At 36.0% G+C, this 20,557-nt stretch overlaps 1 protein-coding gene and 1 long non-coding RNA gene across 2 annotated transcripts in view; one reads left to right on the top strand and one right to left on the bottom strand.

Annotated features, from left to right (window-relative positions):
* Positions 1 to 19,042, top strand: part of LOC129534642 (uncharacterized) — a 121,556-nt gene extending 102,514 nt beyond the window's left edge. The window contains exons 3-6 of the long non-coding RNA XR_008681292.2: positions 6,176 to 6,265; positions 9,057 to 9,198; positions 11,614 to 11,774; positions 18,821 to 19,042. This is a non-coding gene — a long non-coding RNA (uncharacterized lncRNA). The remainder of the gene's footprint in view (positions 1 to 6,175; positions 6,266 to 9,056; positions 9,199 to 11,613; positions 11,775 to 18,820) is intronic.
* SDHAF3 (succinate dehydrogenase complex assembly factor 3) overlaps positions 4,743 to 20,557 on the bottom strand; it is a 68,789-nt gene continuing 52,974 nt past the window's right edge. The window contains exon 2 of the mRNA XM_004045798.4: positions 4,743 to 5,513. Coding sequence (XP_004045846.1) covers positions 5,310 to 5,513 — 204 coding nt within the window. The 3' untranslated portion in view covers positions 4,743 to 5,309. The remainder of the gene's footprint in view (positions 5,514 to 20,557) is intronic.

A 20,557-nucleotide genomic window follows, 5' to 3' on the forward strand; every position in this document is an offset into this window, starting at 1 on the left:
TAGGGTACATGTGCACAACGTGTAGGTTTGTTACATATGTATACATGTGCCATGTTGGTGTGCTGCACCCATTAACTCGTCATTGCGCATATGTTGTTATTCACTGAAAAGGGAAGAGAAGTATATTTGATTTTAAACATGAGTTGGAAATGTCAGTCTCAAACACATATCTGAAGTTCAGAAATGAGATTAAGAGGCTCCATCAAAAACTACAAGAACTGATAAAATCAGTAAAACTGCAAGATACAAAATCAACATATAAAAATTAATAACATCTCTGTATGCCAAAAGTGAACAATCTGAAAAAATTTTTAAATCCCATTTACAATAGTTACAAATAAAATTAAATACCTAGGAATTAACCCTTTAATCAAGAAGTAAATGATCTCTACAATGAAAACTATAAAACAATGAAAAAAATTGAAGAGGACACAAACTATGGAAAGATATTCCATGTTCATGGATTGGAAGACTCAATATCATTAAAATGTCCATATTAACAGATTCAATGCAATCCCTATCAATGCCATTCTTCACAGAAACAGGAAAAATTCTAAAAATTATGTGGAACCACAAAAGACCCAGAATAGCAAAAGTTATCATGAGCATAAAGAAGAAAACTGGAGAAATCACATTACCTGACTTCACATTCTACTACAGAACTATAGTAACCAAAACAGCATGGTACTGGAATAAAAACAGACACATAGAACAATGGAAAGAAAGAGAGAATCCAGTAATAAATCCACACATCTCCATACATCTACTGGCCAGGCGAAATGGCTCATGCCTATAATCCCAGCATTTTGGGAGGCTGAGGCAGGCGGATCACTTGAGGCCAGGAGTTCGGGACCAGCCTGATCAACATGGTGGAACCCCATCTCTACCAAAAATGTAAACACTAGCCAGGCATGGTGGCACATGCCTGTAGTCCCAGCTACTCAGGAGGCTGAAGCACAAGAATCACTTGAACCTGGGAGGTGGAGGTTGCAGTGAGCCAAGATCATGCCACTGCATTCCAGCCTGGGTGACAGTGACACTCTGTTTAAAAAAAAGAAAGAAAAAAACAAAAAAACCCCACACATCTATAGTGAACTTATTGTTGACAAAGGTGCCAGGAACATACATTGGAGAAAAGACAGTCTTTTCAATAAATGGTAGCGGGGAAAACTGGATATCCATATGCAGAAGAATGAAACTTGACCCCTATTTCTCACCATATACAAAAATCAAATCAAAATGGATTAAAGACTTAAATCCAACACCTCAAATTGTGGAACTACTATAAGAAAACACTGAAGAAAATATCCAGGGCACTGGTGTGGACAGAAACGTAATACCCCACAAGCACAGGCAACCAAAGCAAAAATGGACAAATGGGATTACAGTACATTAAAAAGCTTCTGCACAGCAAAGGAAATAATAAACAAAGTGAAGAGAACCCAGGGAATGGGAGAAAATATTTCCAAACTATCCATCTGACAAGGGAGTCATAACCAGAATATATAAGGAGTTCAAACAACTCTATAAGAAAAAAATCTAATAATCAGATTTAAAAATGGGCAAAAGATCTGGTAGACATTTCTCAAAAGAAGACATTTAAATGGCAAACAGGCATATAAACAGGTGTTCAAAATCACTGATCATCAGTGAACTGCAAATCAAAACTACAATGAGATAGCACGTCACCCCAGTTAAAATGGCTTTTATCCAAAAGACGGGCAATAACAAATGCTGATGAGAATGTGGAGAAAAGGGAACCCTTGTGCAGCTTAGGTGGGAATGTAAATTAGTACAACCACTATGGAGAACAGTTTGGAGGTTCTTAAAAAAACTAAAAATAGAGCTAGCATATGATCCAGCAATCCCATTGATGGATACAGATGACAAATAAGAAAAGTCTGTATACTAAAGAGATATCTGCACTCTCAAATTGCAGCATTCTTCACAATAGCCAAGTTATGGAATCAGCGTAAGTGTCCATCAACAGATGAATGGATAAAGAAAATGTGGTATACAATAGAGTACTATTCAGTTATAAAAAAGAATGAGATCCTGTCATTTGCAACATGGATGGAACTGGAGGTCAGTATGTTAAGTGAAATAAGGAATGAATAATACCTAGTATTTCACAGCACAAGGTGACTATAGTCAATAATTGTACATTTAAAAATAACTGGATTGTTTATAACACAAATGATAAATGTTTGAGGGGATGAATAGCCCATTTTCCATGTGATTATTACACATTGCATGCCTGTATTAAAATTACCTCATGTACCCCATAAATACATACATCTGTGTATCCACAAAAATTAAAAATTTAAAAATGAGATTTAGGTTGGTGTTAGTGATTTAAGAGTAGAGCTAATATTTGAAGCAACAAATGTGTAATGTGAGAGTCCTGAGGATGAAATCCCACAGAACATCATATTTTTAAAAGTGGGGGTAGGGAGGAGAAAATTTATAATCTAAAGAAGTAGGCAGTATAAAAAGCAGAAGTGGTTTAAAAGCAGAAGAAATACTATCAAATCTTCAACTTATCAACCTTACAGTGATTAATATCCCATTGATTTTGGCAAGTGAGTGGTTAGCCTGGCTAGAGCAGCAGGTGAAGTAAAAGAAAAAGACATGGAAGGTACTGCTCAGTGGCTGGCTGAAGTGAAGGATCACAGAAACTAGGGAGTCTGTAATGGAAATAAAAGCAGTAGTAGAATGACACTGAAGGCACCAAGTAGTCAAAGGACTGATAAGTTTATGTATCAGTTTACTGTTAAAGACCACTCCCTATTACCCAAACTTTTAGTTCACGAACTTGGTGTCCCAGTATTAGCACAGTGCATCTAGGCAAAACAGCAAACAAAACTTAGTTTTGTTTATTAAGTAGTCCAAACAACTTATTTGTGCCAAAACAATTTAGCACCTGTTGGACACTATGCAACTTACACTGTAATCATATTGACCAACACTACCTACATTTTCTGTTACTCACTCATCTTCTGTGATATTTGCATTTTTATCACAGCAACCACTAAAAGCCCAGCTTCACAAAAATCTGTCATTAAAAAGAATGTGGCAATATAACTGTAAAACTGAAAATCCTTGCACTAGTAATGTGTGTGGTGTCCAGCAAACACAAATGTGACTGTGATTTCCTCAAAGTTAAAATATCCTGCAGCACCCCTGAGTTCTCTGAGGTGCCCAGGGAATCTCAGTTTATAATTTCGGAACCATAGCCCTATTCCCTATCCTTGCTTTTATTTTTCTCAATAGTACTTATCACCCTACATATTTTATTTCTCTCCTTTAGAATGTGAGTTCCATGGGGGTAGCAGACTTTTTGTCTTTGATAAGTGCTATATCGCTAATACCTAGAATGACATCTGGCAAATGCAGGTTTTTAATAAGTATCTGTTGAATGAATTGTGCAGTGGGAGTAAGAAACTGATTATATTGTTAAGAGATAGTGGCAAAAGCACAGGATATTGAAATTCATAATTTCAGATGCAAAACAATTCTGAACAGAGCGAAGGTTTAAGTGTAGCCATGGCATGAGTGAGTGGTTGAATGAAAGTGAATAATGCCAGATAACTCTCAGTCTGCTGGTTAAGTAAACGACATAAATACTAAGTCACCAAAATAATGGCAAGATTTGAGGTTAAGTCAAGTGCCAACGAACAGAAGGGAAGTATACCCTAAAAGAAAAAAAGCCACAAAGGAACGAGTTCTTAAGCGAGGGTGGCATAGTGATGGGTTGAAAGGGACAATAGGATGGGTCTCTTGTAAAGTGGGAGTTGTGGCCCACTTTACAAGACTACAGCGAAGCAGCGTCTTCAGAACTATTAGGTTTCTATTAGGCATGATGAAAAGGATAATGCTGTAGAGTTTGCAGATGTATTTGTTCATGATGAACGAGGGCTCCTGAATGCACAACTAGATTTTAAACTTCTTGAGGGCAGGAGCTTTGTCTTCTCCATTGTTGTATCCCTGAAGCCTGTTATAATATAGACGGAATAATTATTGATTATCTTTCTCAATGAGAAAGACCAACAACAGATCAGACTGACTCAAAAAAAAAAAAAAAAGGATGGAAGAACGGACTACGGTGGCCCTAGCAGGTATATACAAAGAGAGAACACATGAGACACCAACCCAGAGAAAACATGTATCAGTTTCTAAAGAGATGACATAAATTGCAAGTGCATCTAAAAAAATGATCGTTTCAGAATCTTGGAGTAAGCCTTCCTAACTGTCTTAGTCTCTTCGGGCTGCTGTAACAAATTACCATAAACTGGGTGGCTTATAAATAGAAATCTGTTTCTCACATTTTGGAGACTGCAAAGTACAAAATCAGGGCACCAGCAGAGTCAGTGTCTCATGAGGGGCCACTTTCTGCTTTAACATCTTCTCATTGTATCCTCATATGGTAGAAGGGACAAGAGAGCTCCCTGGAGCTTTTTTTTTATACGGGCACTAATCCCATTCATGAGGGCTCTACCACCTAATAGTATCACACTGGGAATCAGGTTTCAATAACTACAGATACATGTCATTTAGCATAATATTTTTTAAAATCCACATTTTAGGTTGTAAATGGGGTTACCGTTTTTTAAATTTGAGATCTTAGGAAAGTTTCTTATACTTAAGTTGATTTGTAATGTCCTCAACTATTTGAGAGTCTCAATGTAGCTACACATTATTTCAAGGGTTGTTATTAACAAACAAACACTGGAGGAAACGTATTAACTTTGTAGAGTTTATTATACAAATGATGATAGTAAAATAGTGAATTTTAAAGCTTCTTCCTAACCTTTCATTGTGAAGGAACAGTGATGAAGGGAGAAGAGACATTCAGAAGAAAAATCATGTATGTATTATTAAAGTAGAAATAATAAAATGTTCAGAATGACAATGTATTTAAAAAATAACCTTGTTGGAATTGTACATCTATCATTATCACAACATACTTATTTGATGAAGCTAAAGAAAAGCCAGAAGACTAATATGGCTGGATGAGAATAGCATTTTAAAACGTTTTCAGCAAAATTCTAGAAATTTGTCCATTTTAGATCCATTATTTGCTGTTTAGTTCCAAAACTGAATTTCATACAAGTGCTATTATTCCAATAGTTTTTTCAATTGTCACTAGTGATCTTGATCCATATATTGCATTCATAATATCAAAAATAAAAGAGTATTTCATTAATAACAGGTGTTTTCAAAGCTTAAATATATTTCAAAAACCAATGACAGTTAAAGTAGGGGTTCTAAATTTTTGCATGTCTTATTAAGCTTCTTTGTTGTATAGACTAAAATTTTGGTTTCGTAGACTCAGAAATACTAAATTGCCTATTGGGTTTTGTGGCTTCTTGCATCAGCTCCTGCAACTGTCCAATTTGTTCATCACGAAAGTCATTAAGTTTTTCTTCTGGGAGGAAGGTGCCAAAACATGCTTTTCCAGTTGAATTTTGTCTGTTTTCATTAGCCTGTTGCGATAACACTGTTGCATACACCTAAAAAGATAAAGAATGAAGGTTATAGATGTAAAGTTTAAATAATATTTAACATTAGAGGACTTGAATTATAATTCTGAGTCACCTATTTTTCCTCATCAGTAAATGCAGAAGCATTTGGTTAAGGAGATATAAATATAGTTGTGAAGATACAATTCATTGATAATTTCATGTATATCTATTTTTAGCACTTTAAGCTTTTTAACCAACTTTTAGCAAAATTTTTAACCTGGATATAAGTAAAGAGTGGTGAGTCCCTGGATGGGCTTCAGAAGCATGCATAAACCACCTCAAACCATATGCAAAATTGTATTTACACAAGTACGGACGTCATTTCTGGGGCCATAGCTTTCAACGGATTCTCAAACAGGAACCATGGGTCTTTTTTCCCCCAACTTTTATTTTAAACCTGCACATATATCCCCTAGATACAAGGGGTACATGTGCAGGTTTGTTAGATGGGAATAACTGCATGATGCTCAAGTTTGGGTACAGATCCTGTCACCCAGGGAGTAAGCACAATACCCAACATGTAGTTTTTCAACCCATACCTCCCTCCAGTAGTCCATGCTGTCAGTTGTTCCCAGTTTACATCCATGTGTGCTCAATGTTTAGCTCCCACTTAAAATTTTATTTTTCTGTTCCTATGTTAATTTGCCTAGGATCATGGCATCTATGTTGCTGCAAAGGACATGCTTTCATCCTATTTATGGCAGCACAGTATTCCACGGTGACATGTAACACATCTTCAAGTGAGTCTAAATTCGTTCCTATGTCTTCAATTACAATTTTAATTTAAAATATACTAGAGAAAAACTTCTTAAACCTTTAAGCCTTCAATGTTTAACAACCATCTGTGTCAAGAAAAACTTTTTCATGTTCTAATTTTGCTCTTATTAAGTACATTCAGCCTAATATTCCAACTATCCCCATCTGCACGCACAAGTGCCACTGTTTTGAAACAGACTCACTCTAAAATTAATCTTTTAAGCAGACAAAGTACCAAAGTATTTTAGTTCATGAAGTTAAAGTGAATGAACTGGCTAACTCTGGATAATGCTGCTACCTGATCTAGCTTGAGATATATAAATTGCTTGTAATTGCTGGAATGGCAGCATTGCCAGAGCAACTTTAATTCCAAACATTCCAAACCTATGGAGAAAATATTTTTTCCATGATTTACAGAAATCCACTTATTAAGATGAAAACATTTCAAGTTTTATCAATTCCACTTCTATATGCTTCAGGGCAGGCAGGGTTTTTCAACCTTGGCACTATTTTGTGTGTGTAGGGGGGGTAGGGGTGGGGAGGGGTCGGTGAGAGTCTGCATTGCAGGATGTTTAGCAGCATCTCTTGTCTCTGACCACCAGATGGCAGTAACACCCCTCTCCCAGTCTTTAATCTAAAATGTCTCGAAACACTGCCAAAGGTTTCCTGGCAAGGCAAAAATCACCCTACCATCCTAAAGAAACTTTCAAACATGTGAACAAGTACCATGCACAAGAATGCTGATTGTTAAAGCAAAAAAAAAAAAAAAAAGAAATAATTGTACTTCAATAGGAGAAAAGTCAAATACACTGAAATTTACTCAGATGATAATAAAGATGTCACAACAAATAAGCTACAAGTCTATGTATCAACACGGATGAAACTCCAAAAAATAAAATCTAAAAAGCAGGCTTTAAGAAATTATTCATTTGCAAAAATGGACAACTAAGGAGCTCTAAATAGCAAAAACAGAGGACTCACAACTCACAATTTCAAAACTTAACTAGAAAGCTACATTAAACAAAAGTGTGGTACTGGCATTAGAATAGATATATAACACCAATAGAATGAGGAGTCCAGAAGTAAATCCTTACATATATAGCCAATTGATTTTTGATAAAGATGTCAAATCCATTCAGTGGAGGAAAGAATAATCTAGGCAACAACTGGTGCTGGGAAAACTGAATTTCCACATGCAGAAGAGTGAAGTTAGACACCCCATCTTCTACCATATACAAAAATTAACTCAAAGTGAATCAAAGACCTAAATATAAGAGCTAAAATCATGAGAATCCTAGAAGAAAATATATAGGTAAATCTTTATGACCTTTGATTTGGTAAATCTTTATGACCTTTGATTTGGCAATAGGTTCTTAGATATGACACCAAAAGCCCAAGCAACAACAACAAAAATAAACTGGACAGTATCAAAATTAAATACTTCTGTGCATCAAAGGACACCTAATAGTAAAAAGACAAACTACAGAATGAGAAAAAATTTGCAAATCATATCTGAAAAGGGTTTATTATCCAGAATATATAAAGAACCACAACTAAAAGACAAATAGCCCAATTTAAAAATGGGTAAAGCACATGAATAGACATTTCTCCAAAGATATACAGATGGCCAAGTACATGAAAAGATGCTCAAAATCGTTCGCCATTATAAAAATGTAAATCAAAACCACAATGAGATGCCATTTCACCCTAAGATGTCTACTATAATAATTTTTTAAACCCCAGAAAAGTAACAGTTGGAATAAACTAGAATCCTCATACATTGATAATGAGAATATAAAATGGTATAGCCACTGCAGAAAAGATTGGCAGTTCCTCAGAAAGTTAAACACACAATTACCATATGATCCAGCAAATGCACTCATAGGTATATACCAAAATAACTGAGAACAGGAACTCAAACACATACTTGTATACATAATAGACGACATTTGGAAAATAACCTAGATGTCTACCAGCAAGCAGATAAACAAAATGTGGTATACACATACAATGGAATATTTATCACCCTTAAAAGGGAATGAAGTTCTGATCCATACTACAACATGGACAAACCTTGAAAACATTATGCTAAGAAGCCAAACATAAAAAGACATATTGTATGATTCCACTTACATGAAATATCTAGAATAGGAAAATTCATAGACAGAAAGAATAGATAATACTAAGGGCTGGGAGGAGGTAGGAGAGGGTGTTATTGTTTAATGGCCACCGAGTTTCCGTTTGGGTGAGGAAAAATCTAGAATAATGTCTCTACAATGTATCATTTACAGTGTCCAGGAAAAAAATTAAAAAATTATTACAAACAGTTAAGAGAAGAGGCAATCAATGGAGACCAGTGCCTGAGATTATTCAGACATTAGAATAAGCAGAGATAGATTTTAAAGCAGGTACTATAAATGTTAAGTATGTAAAAGAAAATACGGTCATCATAAATGGGGCAGATAAATCTCAGCAGAGAATGAGGAATTATAAGAACCAAATAAATTCTAGAACTCAAAAATGCACTATCTGGAATTTTTTAAACGTCACTTAATAGTAGACTGGAGATGAAAGGAAGATTCATGAACTTGAAAATACAGCAATAGAAATTATCCAGTTTTAAACAGAAAAAAACTATTTAAAAAATGAGTAAAAGTTCAGTGATCTGTGAAACAATGCCAAAAGATCTACCGTAAGTTTAAGTGGAATCCAAGAAAAGAGTAACTGTCTTAGCAGAAAAATAAATTTTAATGGGTATCTTATTTTTTTTTTGAGACGGAGTCTTGCTCTGTTGCCCAGGCTGGAGTGCAGTGGTGCGATCTCAGCTGACTACAAGCTGTGCCTCCCGGGTTCACACAATTCTCCTGCCTCAGCCTCCCCAGCAGATGGGACTACAGACGCCCACCATCATGCCCAGGTAAATTTTTTGTATTTTTAGTAGAGATCGGGTTTCACTGCATTAGCTAGGATGGTCTCAATCTCCTGACCTCATGATCCACCCGCCTCGGCCTCCCAAAGTGCTGGGATTACAGGCCTGAGCTACTGTGCCTGGCCGGATATCTTACTTTTATAAAGTTTTATGAATTTTAATGAATATTTTAAGGAAAAATAAATTCAAGAAGCTTAGCAAGTTCCAAGCAGAATACAAAATACTATACCTAAGCATATGATAGTTAAATTGTTGAAAAATAAAGCAAAAATATTTTTTAAAAGTTTAAAAATATATATATATCATTTACAAATATATGCAAATGTACAAAACATAAAAACAAACATGGAAACAACCAACATCAGGATCCTGATTACCTCTGAGGAGTAAGAAGGGGGAATGGAATTTTAGCTGTACCTTTTAATATTTATTTACTTTAAAAAAGTGAACTAAATATTTCAAAATATTAATATTTGTTAAATCTGAGTGGTGAATACATAACTTTCCCATTTTTGAAAATTTTCATAACTTTGTGCATAATTTCAGAGAACATTTCACTTAGGGTATAATTTATAATAATTATGGGAATAATGTTTTTTATGGAAAGTAGAAATACATTTCATGTGTGAGAAATGATCAATGAATGAACATCTTGGGTAGAAAGACTCACGAAAAGGAACAAAAAAACCCAACCTTTCCCCCGTACACCACCCATTACCGACTAGTCTTTGACTCCATGTACTTGCAACAGCATTCCTTTCCTGGCAAGAGAGAAAAATGGCCAAAATAAAAATAACTTCAGGACCACAATTTGGAGGTTTCCAGATATAGGAAGAAGCAGCAGTAAAATGTGAATTTATGACTAAGTCACCCCGCCAAGCATATCTACCTGGAGGGAAGAGACTCAGAACAGAAAAATACTACACTACACATTAACTAACAGCATCCTTTGGTTTCAAACTGTTATGCTGGGTTCTAAGAATAAAGCTATCCCGAAAGTTAGAAGATTCCTATGATTGCTCTCTTGAACCAAAGAGAATGTGCAGTGCTTCCTCAGGGTAAGTTAAGCAGCTGCTTCAAGTAGCAGAAAGCTGTCGAAGAGAGACACTTTTGAGTATGGTGAGAGCAGGTGCAGTGGGCTGAATGGTGTCCCCAAAAGATGTCAAGTCCTAATCTCTGAAACTGTGTTACCTTATATGTATATTACAGGTTTTTATGTATATTACAGGTTTTGCAAGTGTGATTAAGGATTCTGAGATGAGATTATCCTGATGGTCCTGAAAATACGGTCACAAGTATTCTTAGAGGGGATGAGAGAAATTAGGCATACAGAGGAGAATGTGATATGAAGAAAAAATAAGTTTGGAGCGATATGGCCATAATTCAAGGGAATCCTGGATCCACCAGAAGCTGAAAGATGTGGATTTCTTCCCTAGAGCCTCTCACTCTTTAATTAGGCCTCTCCAGAATACACTACCATTGTTTTAAGTCAGGCTGTGGTAATTTATTACAGCAGACACAGGAAATTAATACAGCAGTGAACTACAGAAACACAGTCTTAAAGTCTCCTAGTAGAAAAAAACTAACCTTCATGCTATACTGTTTCCCACTAGAGTTTTTGAAAAGGCAGAGAAGCTGTAGTACCAGTTTGTCAGTGATAGAACAATTAAATATTATAAGGCCAGCTGTGCCTTCACTCTACTCTCTAATTCTCTACCTGTATATTAAACTTGCTTATAGTCTGAATCAAATTGATACTATTAAATTACTGGTATGGTCGAGCACACTGGCTCACACCTGTAATCCTAGAGCTTTGGGAGGCCGAGGCAAGAGGAGTGCTTAGTTTTTAGTAAACCAAACATCACACATTCTCACTTGTAAGTGGGAGCTAAATGATGAGAACTCATGAACACAAAGAGGGGAACAACAGACACCTACATAAGGGTGGAAGAAGGAGCAGAAAAGATAACTATTGGATATTGGGCTTAATGACTAGGTGATGAACTACTAATCTGTAAAACAAACCCCCGTGACACAAGTTTACCTATGCAACAAACCTTCACATGTACCCTCAAACCTAAAATTAAAATCTAAAAAACGTGTCAGTTTAATAACATTAAGAAAACAATCAAATTATAAATTAACTTAAATTACTTCAATTTTAGAACTCATTTATCTATTATACAGATGTTTTTAAAGAATAGAAATGAACTATCTTAGATTTCTTCTTACCAGCATTTAGAATCAAACTAAATAAACCATTACAAGGAATAACATAGAGAAACAACCAGATATTACATGCCTTCTGATATTAGTACATATTACCAAAACAACAACAACAAAACCAAAAACAAACAAAAAAATACACCTAATAAGCCTCTACATCTAATTATCAATTTACAGGAAACACAAGAGACCTAAGTGTTAAACATCACCATGGGAATGCAATCAGCATGATTCAGACTATGAAAAACTACATAACAACGCCAGTCTCAGAATAAAGGAAAAATAGCAACTTTACAGTGAAGAAAGGTGAAAGATACCACCTCAATGAAATGATCAAGGTAAACATGACCGGTAGTAAGTCACACTGCCCTCATGTACCTCCCGATAATTAGGCACTGAGAAGATGTATCACCTCGGTGGTATTCTTCCCAATAATGCACAACCTCAGTCTAATCATAAGAAAACATCAGATAAAGTTCAATTAAGGGACGCTCTATAAAATAACTGATCAGTACCCTTCAAAAGTTTTAAGGCCATCAATGACAAGGAAAAAGGAAGGAAGGAACTATTACAGATTAGAGGAAACTAAGGAGCTCTGATGACTAAATGTGATGCAGGATCTTGCATCAGGCCCTGGAACAGAAAGAAAAAATTCCTATAAAAGCTGGTGAAACTGAATATACTCTGTAGTTTAATTAATAATAAAATATTGCATCAATGTTCGCTTCTTAGTTTCTATAACAGTACTATAGTTATGTAGGCTATCACAGGGGAAGTAGCTGCAGAAAGGTATAGGGAACCTGTACTATCTTTGCAACTCTCTTCTGTAACTCTAAAATTAACTCAAAGAGCTAAACAAAAGAATTTTAGATTTAACAGGTGTATCAACTAATTATAATACTTTCTTATTTGAACAAAAATGCTCACAGTGGCTCATGCCTGTAATCCCAGCATTTTGGGAAGCTGAGCTGAGTGGATCACTTGAGGTCAGGAGTTCGAGACCAGCCTGGCCAACATGGTGAAACCCCGTCTCTAATAAAAATACAAAACTTAGCTGGTGTGATGGCATATGCCTGTAATCCCAGCTACTCAGAAGGCTGAGGCAGGAGAACTGCTTAAAACAGGAGTGGGAGGTTGCAGTGAGCTGAGATTGTGCCACTGCACTCCAGCCTGGTGACATAGCAAGACTCTGTCTTAAAAAAAAAAAAAAAAAAAAAAGCTGCTAACAAAAAGAATCAGGAAACTTTAAAAACTGACTGGATGTTTGGTATTAAGAATTATTTTGGCCAGGTGTGGTGGCTCACGCCTGTAATCCCAGCACTTTGGGAGGCAGAGGCGGGCAGATCATGAGGTCAGGAGATTGAGATCATCCTGGCTAACACAGTGAAACCTCGTCTCTACTAAAAATACAAAAAATTAGCCAGGCGTGGTGGTGGGCGCCTGTAGTCCCAGCTACTCGGGAGGCTGAGGCAGGAGACTGGCATCAACCTGGGAGGCGGAGCTGGCAGTAAGCCGAGATCACGCCACTGCACTCCAGCCTGGGTGAGACAGTGAGACTCTCATCTCAAAAAAAAAAAAAAAAGTTCTAATTTTGGAGGTGACATAATAGTATGGTCATGACTTTAAAGAGTCTACATTAAAATATCTAAGAAAAATTTTATGTTTGTGATTTAAAAATCTGGGAGAAAGAGAAATAAGTGGGGGTACAGATGAAACCTGATTGGCCATGAGTTGACAACTGTTGAAGTCGAGTGATAAGTACACGGTTGTTCATTATATTTTCTCTACATTTTATATGGTTGAGATTTCTCTAAATTAAAAAAATGCATATATACACATGCATATATACATTCATATATAACTTAAAATTAGAAACATTCAACTAAAACTATTTCAATAACTTCTCACTTTCAACTATGGGTTTGAAATTTCTTCTCAACAAAGCTTCCCAGGTAGTGGTGCAGTCCACAGCCTGCTAGGAAGCAGGCAAGCGTTACCACCTGAGCTCTACCTCCTGTCAGGTCAGCAGTGGCATTAGATTCTTACAGGAGCATGAACCCTATTGTGAACTGCCTATGCAAAGTATCTAGGTTATGTGCACCTCATGAGAATATAATGCTTGATGATTTGAGCTTGATGATCTGAGGTGGAGCCATTTTATCCCAAAACCATCCCCTACAACCTGCAGAAAAACTGTCTTCCACAAAACCAATCCCCAAAAGGGGACCGCTTACAGTTCTTTGATAAAGCCTTGATTTACCAGTAGTTTTTCTTCTGTTTCTAGAAATATTTCTTAAACATCTTATTATAATAATTTTTTACAATACACATTTTTAAAATCCAAGTAAGGCATACCAAAATCATTTTTAAATAGGTTTCACAGTAATTTCCTCATCAAAACAGTGGGATTTCAGAACTGTCACTTTAGCACATAGCTGGTGAACCTTTATTTAATAATTCACTTTGTGTACCATTAATATTTTTATTTATAATGTAAATCATTGAAATTCCCCACAGGCTAGAACCAAAGTGGCATAAAATTCCTTATATAACTGACATACAAAAATTGAGACTGAGACTGACTGGTTCAATAAACAAATATGGGCCACAATTTAAGATTCCAATAATGAACAGTGTTGGAAGAGAATTGGATTTGAATATGGAAAGGTGATAAGAGTCACAGAAAGACAAGAACCAAGAAAACAATGGATTTCGGAGAGTTGAGGACTCTGAGTAACAGGACTATGAAGGCAGAAAAGCTACTGGACCCATTCATCCCTTAAAAAATACATGCATATAGAAAGAGGTATAAGGATTGGTCACATTAACTATAGTTCATCTAGACTACAAAAGAGCATGCAATAGTTAAAAAGAACAAGGTCAAACATGTACTGACATGAAAAGCTTCCCAAGTAAAATAATCAACTTGCAAAATATCATGGATATATGCCATTTGAATATGCTACAAAACATGTACAAATTTAAAGAGGCTGAAAGGATGGCCAGAAACTTTTGAAGAATAGTTTTTCATATTTTGTTCTGAACACCTCAACCCTGTACTGTTTTGATATTTTATAATAAATATCATTTAAGTAACTAAATGAAAGGGAAAGAAAGGAAGGAATAGCTATAGGAAAAATTTGCGGATAAGGAAATTACAGCTCCAGTATTTCATTTGTCCTTAACAGCAGAGATCAAAGCAATTTTGCAGATTGTAATTAATATAATTTGAACACAAGCTTTAAAAAAGAAAATCTAAGTTCTCATTATTTTGTTTAATCACGTATCTAGTATTTGCTCATCTGTGTTTTCTAAAACAAAATTACAACTAAATGGCCCCAAAGTAATAATGATATATGAAAATCCAAACTGTCAAGCTCTGTAAATAAAGATAATTAGTTGCCTCACAAAAGGCTATTCTTATTTAGAAAAGCATGTAGCACAGGCCTCCTTTAATACTAAAACCAAATGGTTTAAAACATTTTATGAAAATAGCATTATTAAGGTACTCATCAACTGTATAGAGTTCAAGAAAATACCAAACTATATGACATGTCCCATTAAAAACTTGACTTTTTAAATATTTTATATACAAATAATTTCCTCAATAGCATAAAAAAAGATTTTAGGTTAAATCATAAAAATGCTGTCACAATCAGAATTAGTCTGATGCCTTTCTTTTGAATTACAAAAATTATAAATTCCCTTTAAAATAGGCATAAATTGTGCTACTATTCTCACAACTTCCTGGATAGCTAAAATGACAGTAATTTTTTATAGTTTTGAAAAATTATTTGTATTCTTCAATGTAAACAACCAAACGAAAGCCAATTATTATCTAGGAAAGAAAAAGGTAACTTTCCCCCAAAATTTATTCAATTATTATAAGATTCTCTTTAGCAACACTGAACCAACAAACCTAAGTTGGGAGCATTTGGTCAAGCCTTCCCTAGAGAACTTATTAAAAATATCATGCCTCCTAGAGGAGCAAAAACAAAAAACACTCCTCTCCACAAGAAACCTGAAAGTTACCTGAATTACAATAACTAAATTCAAAGACACTTTGGGGATTTGAAGCACATCTACCCAAGTCATTAATACAGAATAGAAGCACATCTACCCAAGTCATTAATACAGAATATATTATAGAAAAAGAAAAAAGAACCTATGTTGGCAATGATAATAAATTTGGTTTCTTGGGCTCATTCTGACGAGGTTTTATGATTTTCAAGTCAAAGATGATAGCTTATACATGCTATTTCTTAGCCCACAAACACTTGTAATATGTAACACTTTGATATACAGAGTGCAAAGAATAGAAAGTAACACTAGTGTCACTAACAAGTGAATTTCTCAGGTGGCCATGAAGCTTAGCCTCTGTGAAGTCAAATTCCCCAGGTTCCTCTGTAAACCAAACTCAAGATTCACCTGTGACTCCCAGAGATGAGCAAAAAAAGGTGTTAGTTGTGACACAGCACAGCAAAGATAAAAAGAAAAAAAAGCAAGAACATAGAAAGTTCTTGGCTAAGGAAGTAGTAAGGGAATGCCATAGAAAACCTAGTTCACAAATATTCTTTACATTTGTCTACTATAAACTCTATGTCCATGATATTGGACACTTACAAATCAAATGTCATAATGTCAGAAATGAGAAGTCAGCACAGAAAATAAGCACATTCTTGTTTATGAAATTCATCCCAAAGTTCCCAGAAACAATAATAGCACTGTACTTAAGATAATATTACATAACTTATTTTACTTAATCTAAAAATGTATTCATAAAACTAATTTTAAAAATACATTTTCCTGATCATTTAGGTGAATGGACTACTTGTACATTTTATGTTATATATATAACCTTTAATTTATTCTTTAGTAATGTTAGAATACAGTGAGGCACAAGGAAACTTTCTGGAGTAATACATTTTTGTTACCTTGAATGTGGTGACAGTTTCATGGGTGTATACATATTTCAAAACTCACCCAAGTATACACATTAATACGTGTGGTTCACTATGCATCAATGACACCACAGTAAAGCTGTTACATTAAAAAAAAAAAAAAAAAACGAACTAGCCAACTCCTTACCTTACTCACTTATACCTCACTGGAGGTGAGGATGGGTTCTAGCAAAGTAGCAAGAAAATAAGTTTAACTGTAATACCTAAGGATGACAATGATCCAGTTAGATAAGAATGTATATACACTACTGATTTAAAAATTGATGGGGAACAAAAAACAGCATATAAAGCTAATATACAAAACTCAAAAAAAGCTTTTGAAAAAATTCTTCCAAATATTTTACTATCAATATTAGTCATCAAAAACAACTAAATTGTAATAGTTAAGAAAACAGAACAAAAAATTTCACTCCTAGACATTAAAAACAAAGAGTTCAAAACTATAATTTTATTTTTCTTTTTTTACATTTTTTATAATCAGGCTTTTTCTTTTCACTCTACAGAAAAACTGCATTTAGCAATAGATTTTTAACTACCTGTTCATCTGTTGTAATGCAGGTTAATTCTATATTTAAAAAAATTATATAAACTAAAGGACATGATGCATTCAAATTCTATTTTGATGTAATCTGTTTAGAAAATCACCAATTTATTGAGAAAATAAAATTAGTATGTTTTATAACAAATTATTTACATCATTATAGCTGTCACCAAAAAAATGTATAGCAATCTGCATAATTCTTACTCTCCAAAGGAATCTATTATAACATCAAGTGAGTTGCATCAAATCAAGTATTTTAAAAATTATATTTGATATATATTGAAATTGACAGTACTTTCACAGTTCAATTTGGGGTAATACTGATCCAAAGCAGACGATCATGATATTAATACTTTTTTTTTTGAAACAGTTTCACTCTTGCTGCCCAGGCTGGAGTGCAGCGCCGCGATCTTAGCTCACTACATTCAAGTGATCCTCCCGCCTCAGCCTCCCAAGTACCTGGGATTACAGGCGCCCACCACCATGCCCAGCTAACTTTTGTATTTTTAGTAGAGGCAGGGTTTCAACATGTTGGCCAGGCTGGTCTTGAACTCCTGACCTCAAGTGATCCGTCTGCCTCCCAAAATATTGGGATTACAGGCGTGAGCCACCGCACCCAGCCCTGAAAGGCAAATTTTAACAGAAAATTTAAATATATTCTAATGTCTTACAAGTTATCTTCTGCATTTGTTATTCTAATTAACCAAATGAAAGAGTGTAGCATTATCACAATCACATTTCACGTTACCCAGAGTCTACATATCCGTAATCAAACTAAAATATCAAATAAGATAGCTTACTCACTAAAGGAGAATATAAGAATAAGTATATAAGAAATGAACAGGATATTTATTTATAGGCTAGAACAGGATATTTATTTATAGGCTAAAAGAAAAGGGAACAAAAATTAGTTAAGTAACATAATAAAAAATGTAAAAGGCATGAAGAAAACACAAAAGCCAAGTGTATGAAACCTCTCACCTTGGAGTCAGCACCTATCCCAATAACACCCCCGGTTAGCAGGAAGAAGTTAGAGCAGGTGTCACACTTTTTCCATCTTCATTAGCCCACACCTTAAGATTAAGGTGTTATAAAACCCAAAGGAAGGGATTGAAACCATCATTGCAAAATTATAACTAAGACAGTGAAAGAGATCTGACCTAACCAACTCCATCTTGCTTCTCATGTCCAAGGTATCCTTATTCATTCCTGGGCACAGGTTGAATTAACTTTGGGAGAATTTAGTTTACAGTTTGAAACAAAGATAACACATCTTTCCCAAAACAAACCCCCTTCTTGCCTGGGAACTAGACTGCTGTTGTAGGACTAACAAATTAGCCAAAAGATTATGATTTCAGACTCATGCAGCTGGAGGCTACAAGATTCTGACCCTCCCCCAAATTGCTCCTGGGGATAATATCACTATTATGAAACTTAAGATTGATGCAGGATTTTTTGCTCTAAGCTTAGTTCAGCTAAATCCAGGTTCTTGTCTCATGACCAGGAAAAATTAGGCACGTGAACACGTTGAAGGGTGATGAGGGCAGAATTCATTAGGCAAAAAGAGGGGGTCCCACCAGCAAGCTCCCACCTCACAGACTGAATACCAGGGCTCCCACACATAAGCTGAAGAGACCAGGCTCCTCCCCTGCATAAAGCACGAATTCCTGGTGGCTCTACCCCATTCCCCCCAGTGCATGTGGGCCTCTAGTTCACTGTGGGCATGCCCAGGCAAGACCCTGTGCAGGTATTCCCTTATCTGCACAAAAACATCCAGTGTAAACACTTGTGGGTGGATCAGAGATTCCCTAGGGACCCTTCCCTATCTACCTAGGCATTTGTCTGCCTCCTGCCTCTGTCAAGATCAGTGCTTGTTTTGCAGCCCCTGCACTTGGATCAGCTGGCACCACCCAGATCGATAAACTGGCTCATCTGATCTGTGGGCCCCCCACCCAGTGCAAGAGGATAGCTTCAACTCTGTATGATTTTATCTCTGACCCCACCAATTGGCACTCCAGACTCACTGTCCCCCACCCACCAAATTTCCCTTAAAAACCCTGATCCCAAATGCTTGGAGAGATTGATTTGAATAATAATAAACTCATCTCCTGTACAGCCGACTATGTGTGAATTACTCTTTCTCTATGGCAATTCCCGTTTTGATAAATTGGCTCTGTCTAGGCAGCAGGCCTGGTGAACACATTGGGTAGTGTATTAGTCTGTTGTCACACTTCTCTTAAAAAAACTACCTGAGACTGGGTAATTTTTGAAGAAAAGAGGTTTCATTGACTCACAGTTTGTTAGCCTTAACAGGAAACATGACTGGGAGGCCTCAGGAAATGTACAATCATAGCAGAAGATGAATAAAAAGTAAGCACCTTTTTCACATAGCAGCAGGAGAGAGAGCCACACTTTTAAACCATCAGATCTTGTGAGAACTCACTATCATGAGAACAGCAAGGGGGAAATCTGCCCCATAATCCAGTCACCTCCCACCAGGCCCCTCCTCCAATTCGACATGAGATTTGGGTGGGGACACACATCCAAACCATATCAGGTGGTTACACGTAAATCCACCCTAACACACTCCTCTTTAACTGCCTTGGCATGAAAAGAAAAAAAAAAAAAATCACTGAAAGTTGTAAAATTTTATCAAGCATTGTCAAGAAAGAAAGTGCCTAGATCAGTCAAATTAGTATGTTGATGCCCTGAGCGAGACACTATAGTGGGAAAAGAACATAAAATCCATTTTAAGTTTAGTCATAAAATCCATTATGCATTGTTCTATGCTGAATTAATAACTTTTAGACAGCAATTATTATTTCTACTATTCTATAAGGTCCTTCATCTGGCTCCTTATTTCACCAGCATCATTACAAACTACCTATAATTCCTATAAACCTAAAGTAAAATTCTAAGCCCCCCCCGCCCCCGCCAACTAACTGGCCCCTTCTCTTGGCCAAGGGCATTCTAAAGTAAACCTGAAATATTAGTTCAGGTCATGATGGGAAAGGGTGGTCAAACATGCCTGATCATACCTTCTTCCCTTTGGAATTCAGGCACAGCTGACCAGCATTAACATTAAAACAGAAACCTTAAAACTAACAGAACAGACTCTGTAAGTCTTATAATCTGTTCTCTCCAAAAGCTGCTATCAGGAGACTTCATCTGCATAACAAGAACCTTCCACTCCACAACCCCTTATCTTAACCCGGACACTCCCTTTTATTGCTTTCAGGTCTTTAAACTCTTTCAACCAATTGCCCATCAGAAAATCTTTGAATTCCTCCTATGACCTGGAACTCCCACCCTCCCCAATTTGAGTTCTTCCCGCTTTTCAGACTGAACCAATGTACATCTTACATGTATTTACTGATGTCTTATGTCCCCTAAAATGTATAAAGCCAAGCTGTTGCCCAACCACCTAGGGCATATGATGTCAGGACCTCCTGAGGCTGTGTCACGAGCATGTCCTTAACTTTGACAAAAAACTACTAAGTTAATTGGTTGAGACTTGTCTCGGATAGTTTCTGGTTTACATTCCCAAATATTCTATACCCATCCACGCATCAGCAGCCATATATTCTATTTGGAATGTCCTTATTTACTTCATGGAACA

The sequence above is a fragment of the Gorilla gorilla genome, chromosome 6, assembly GCF_029281585.2.
Source record: "Gorilla gorilla gorilla isolate KB3781 chromosome 6, NHGRI_mGorGor1-v2.1_pri, whole genome shotgun sequence".
Taxonomy (NCBI): Eukaryota; Metazoa; Chordata; class Mammalia; order Primates; family Hominidae; genus Gorilla; species Gorilla gorilla.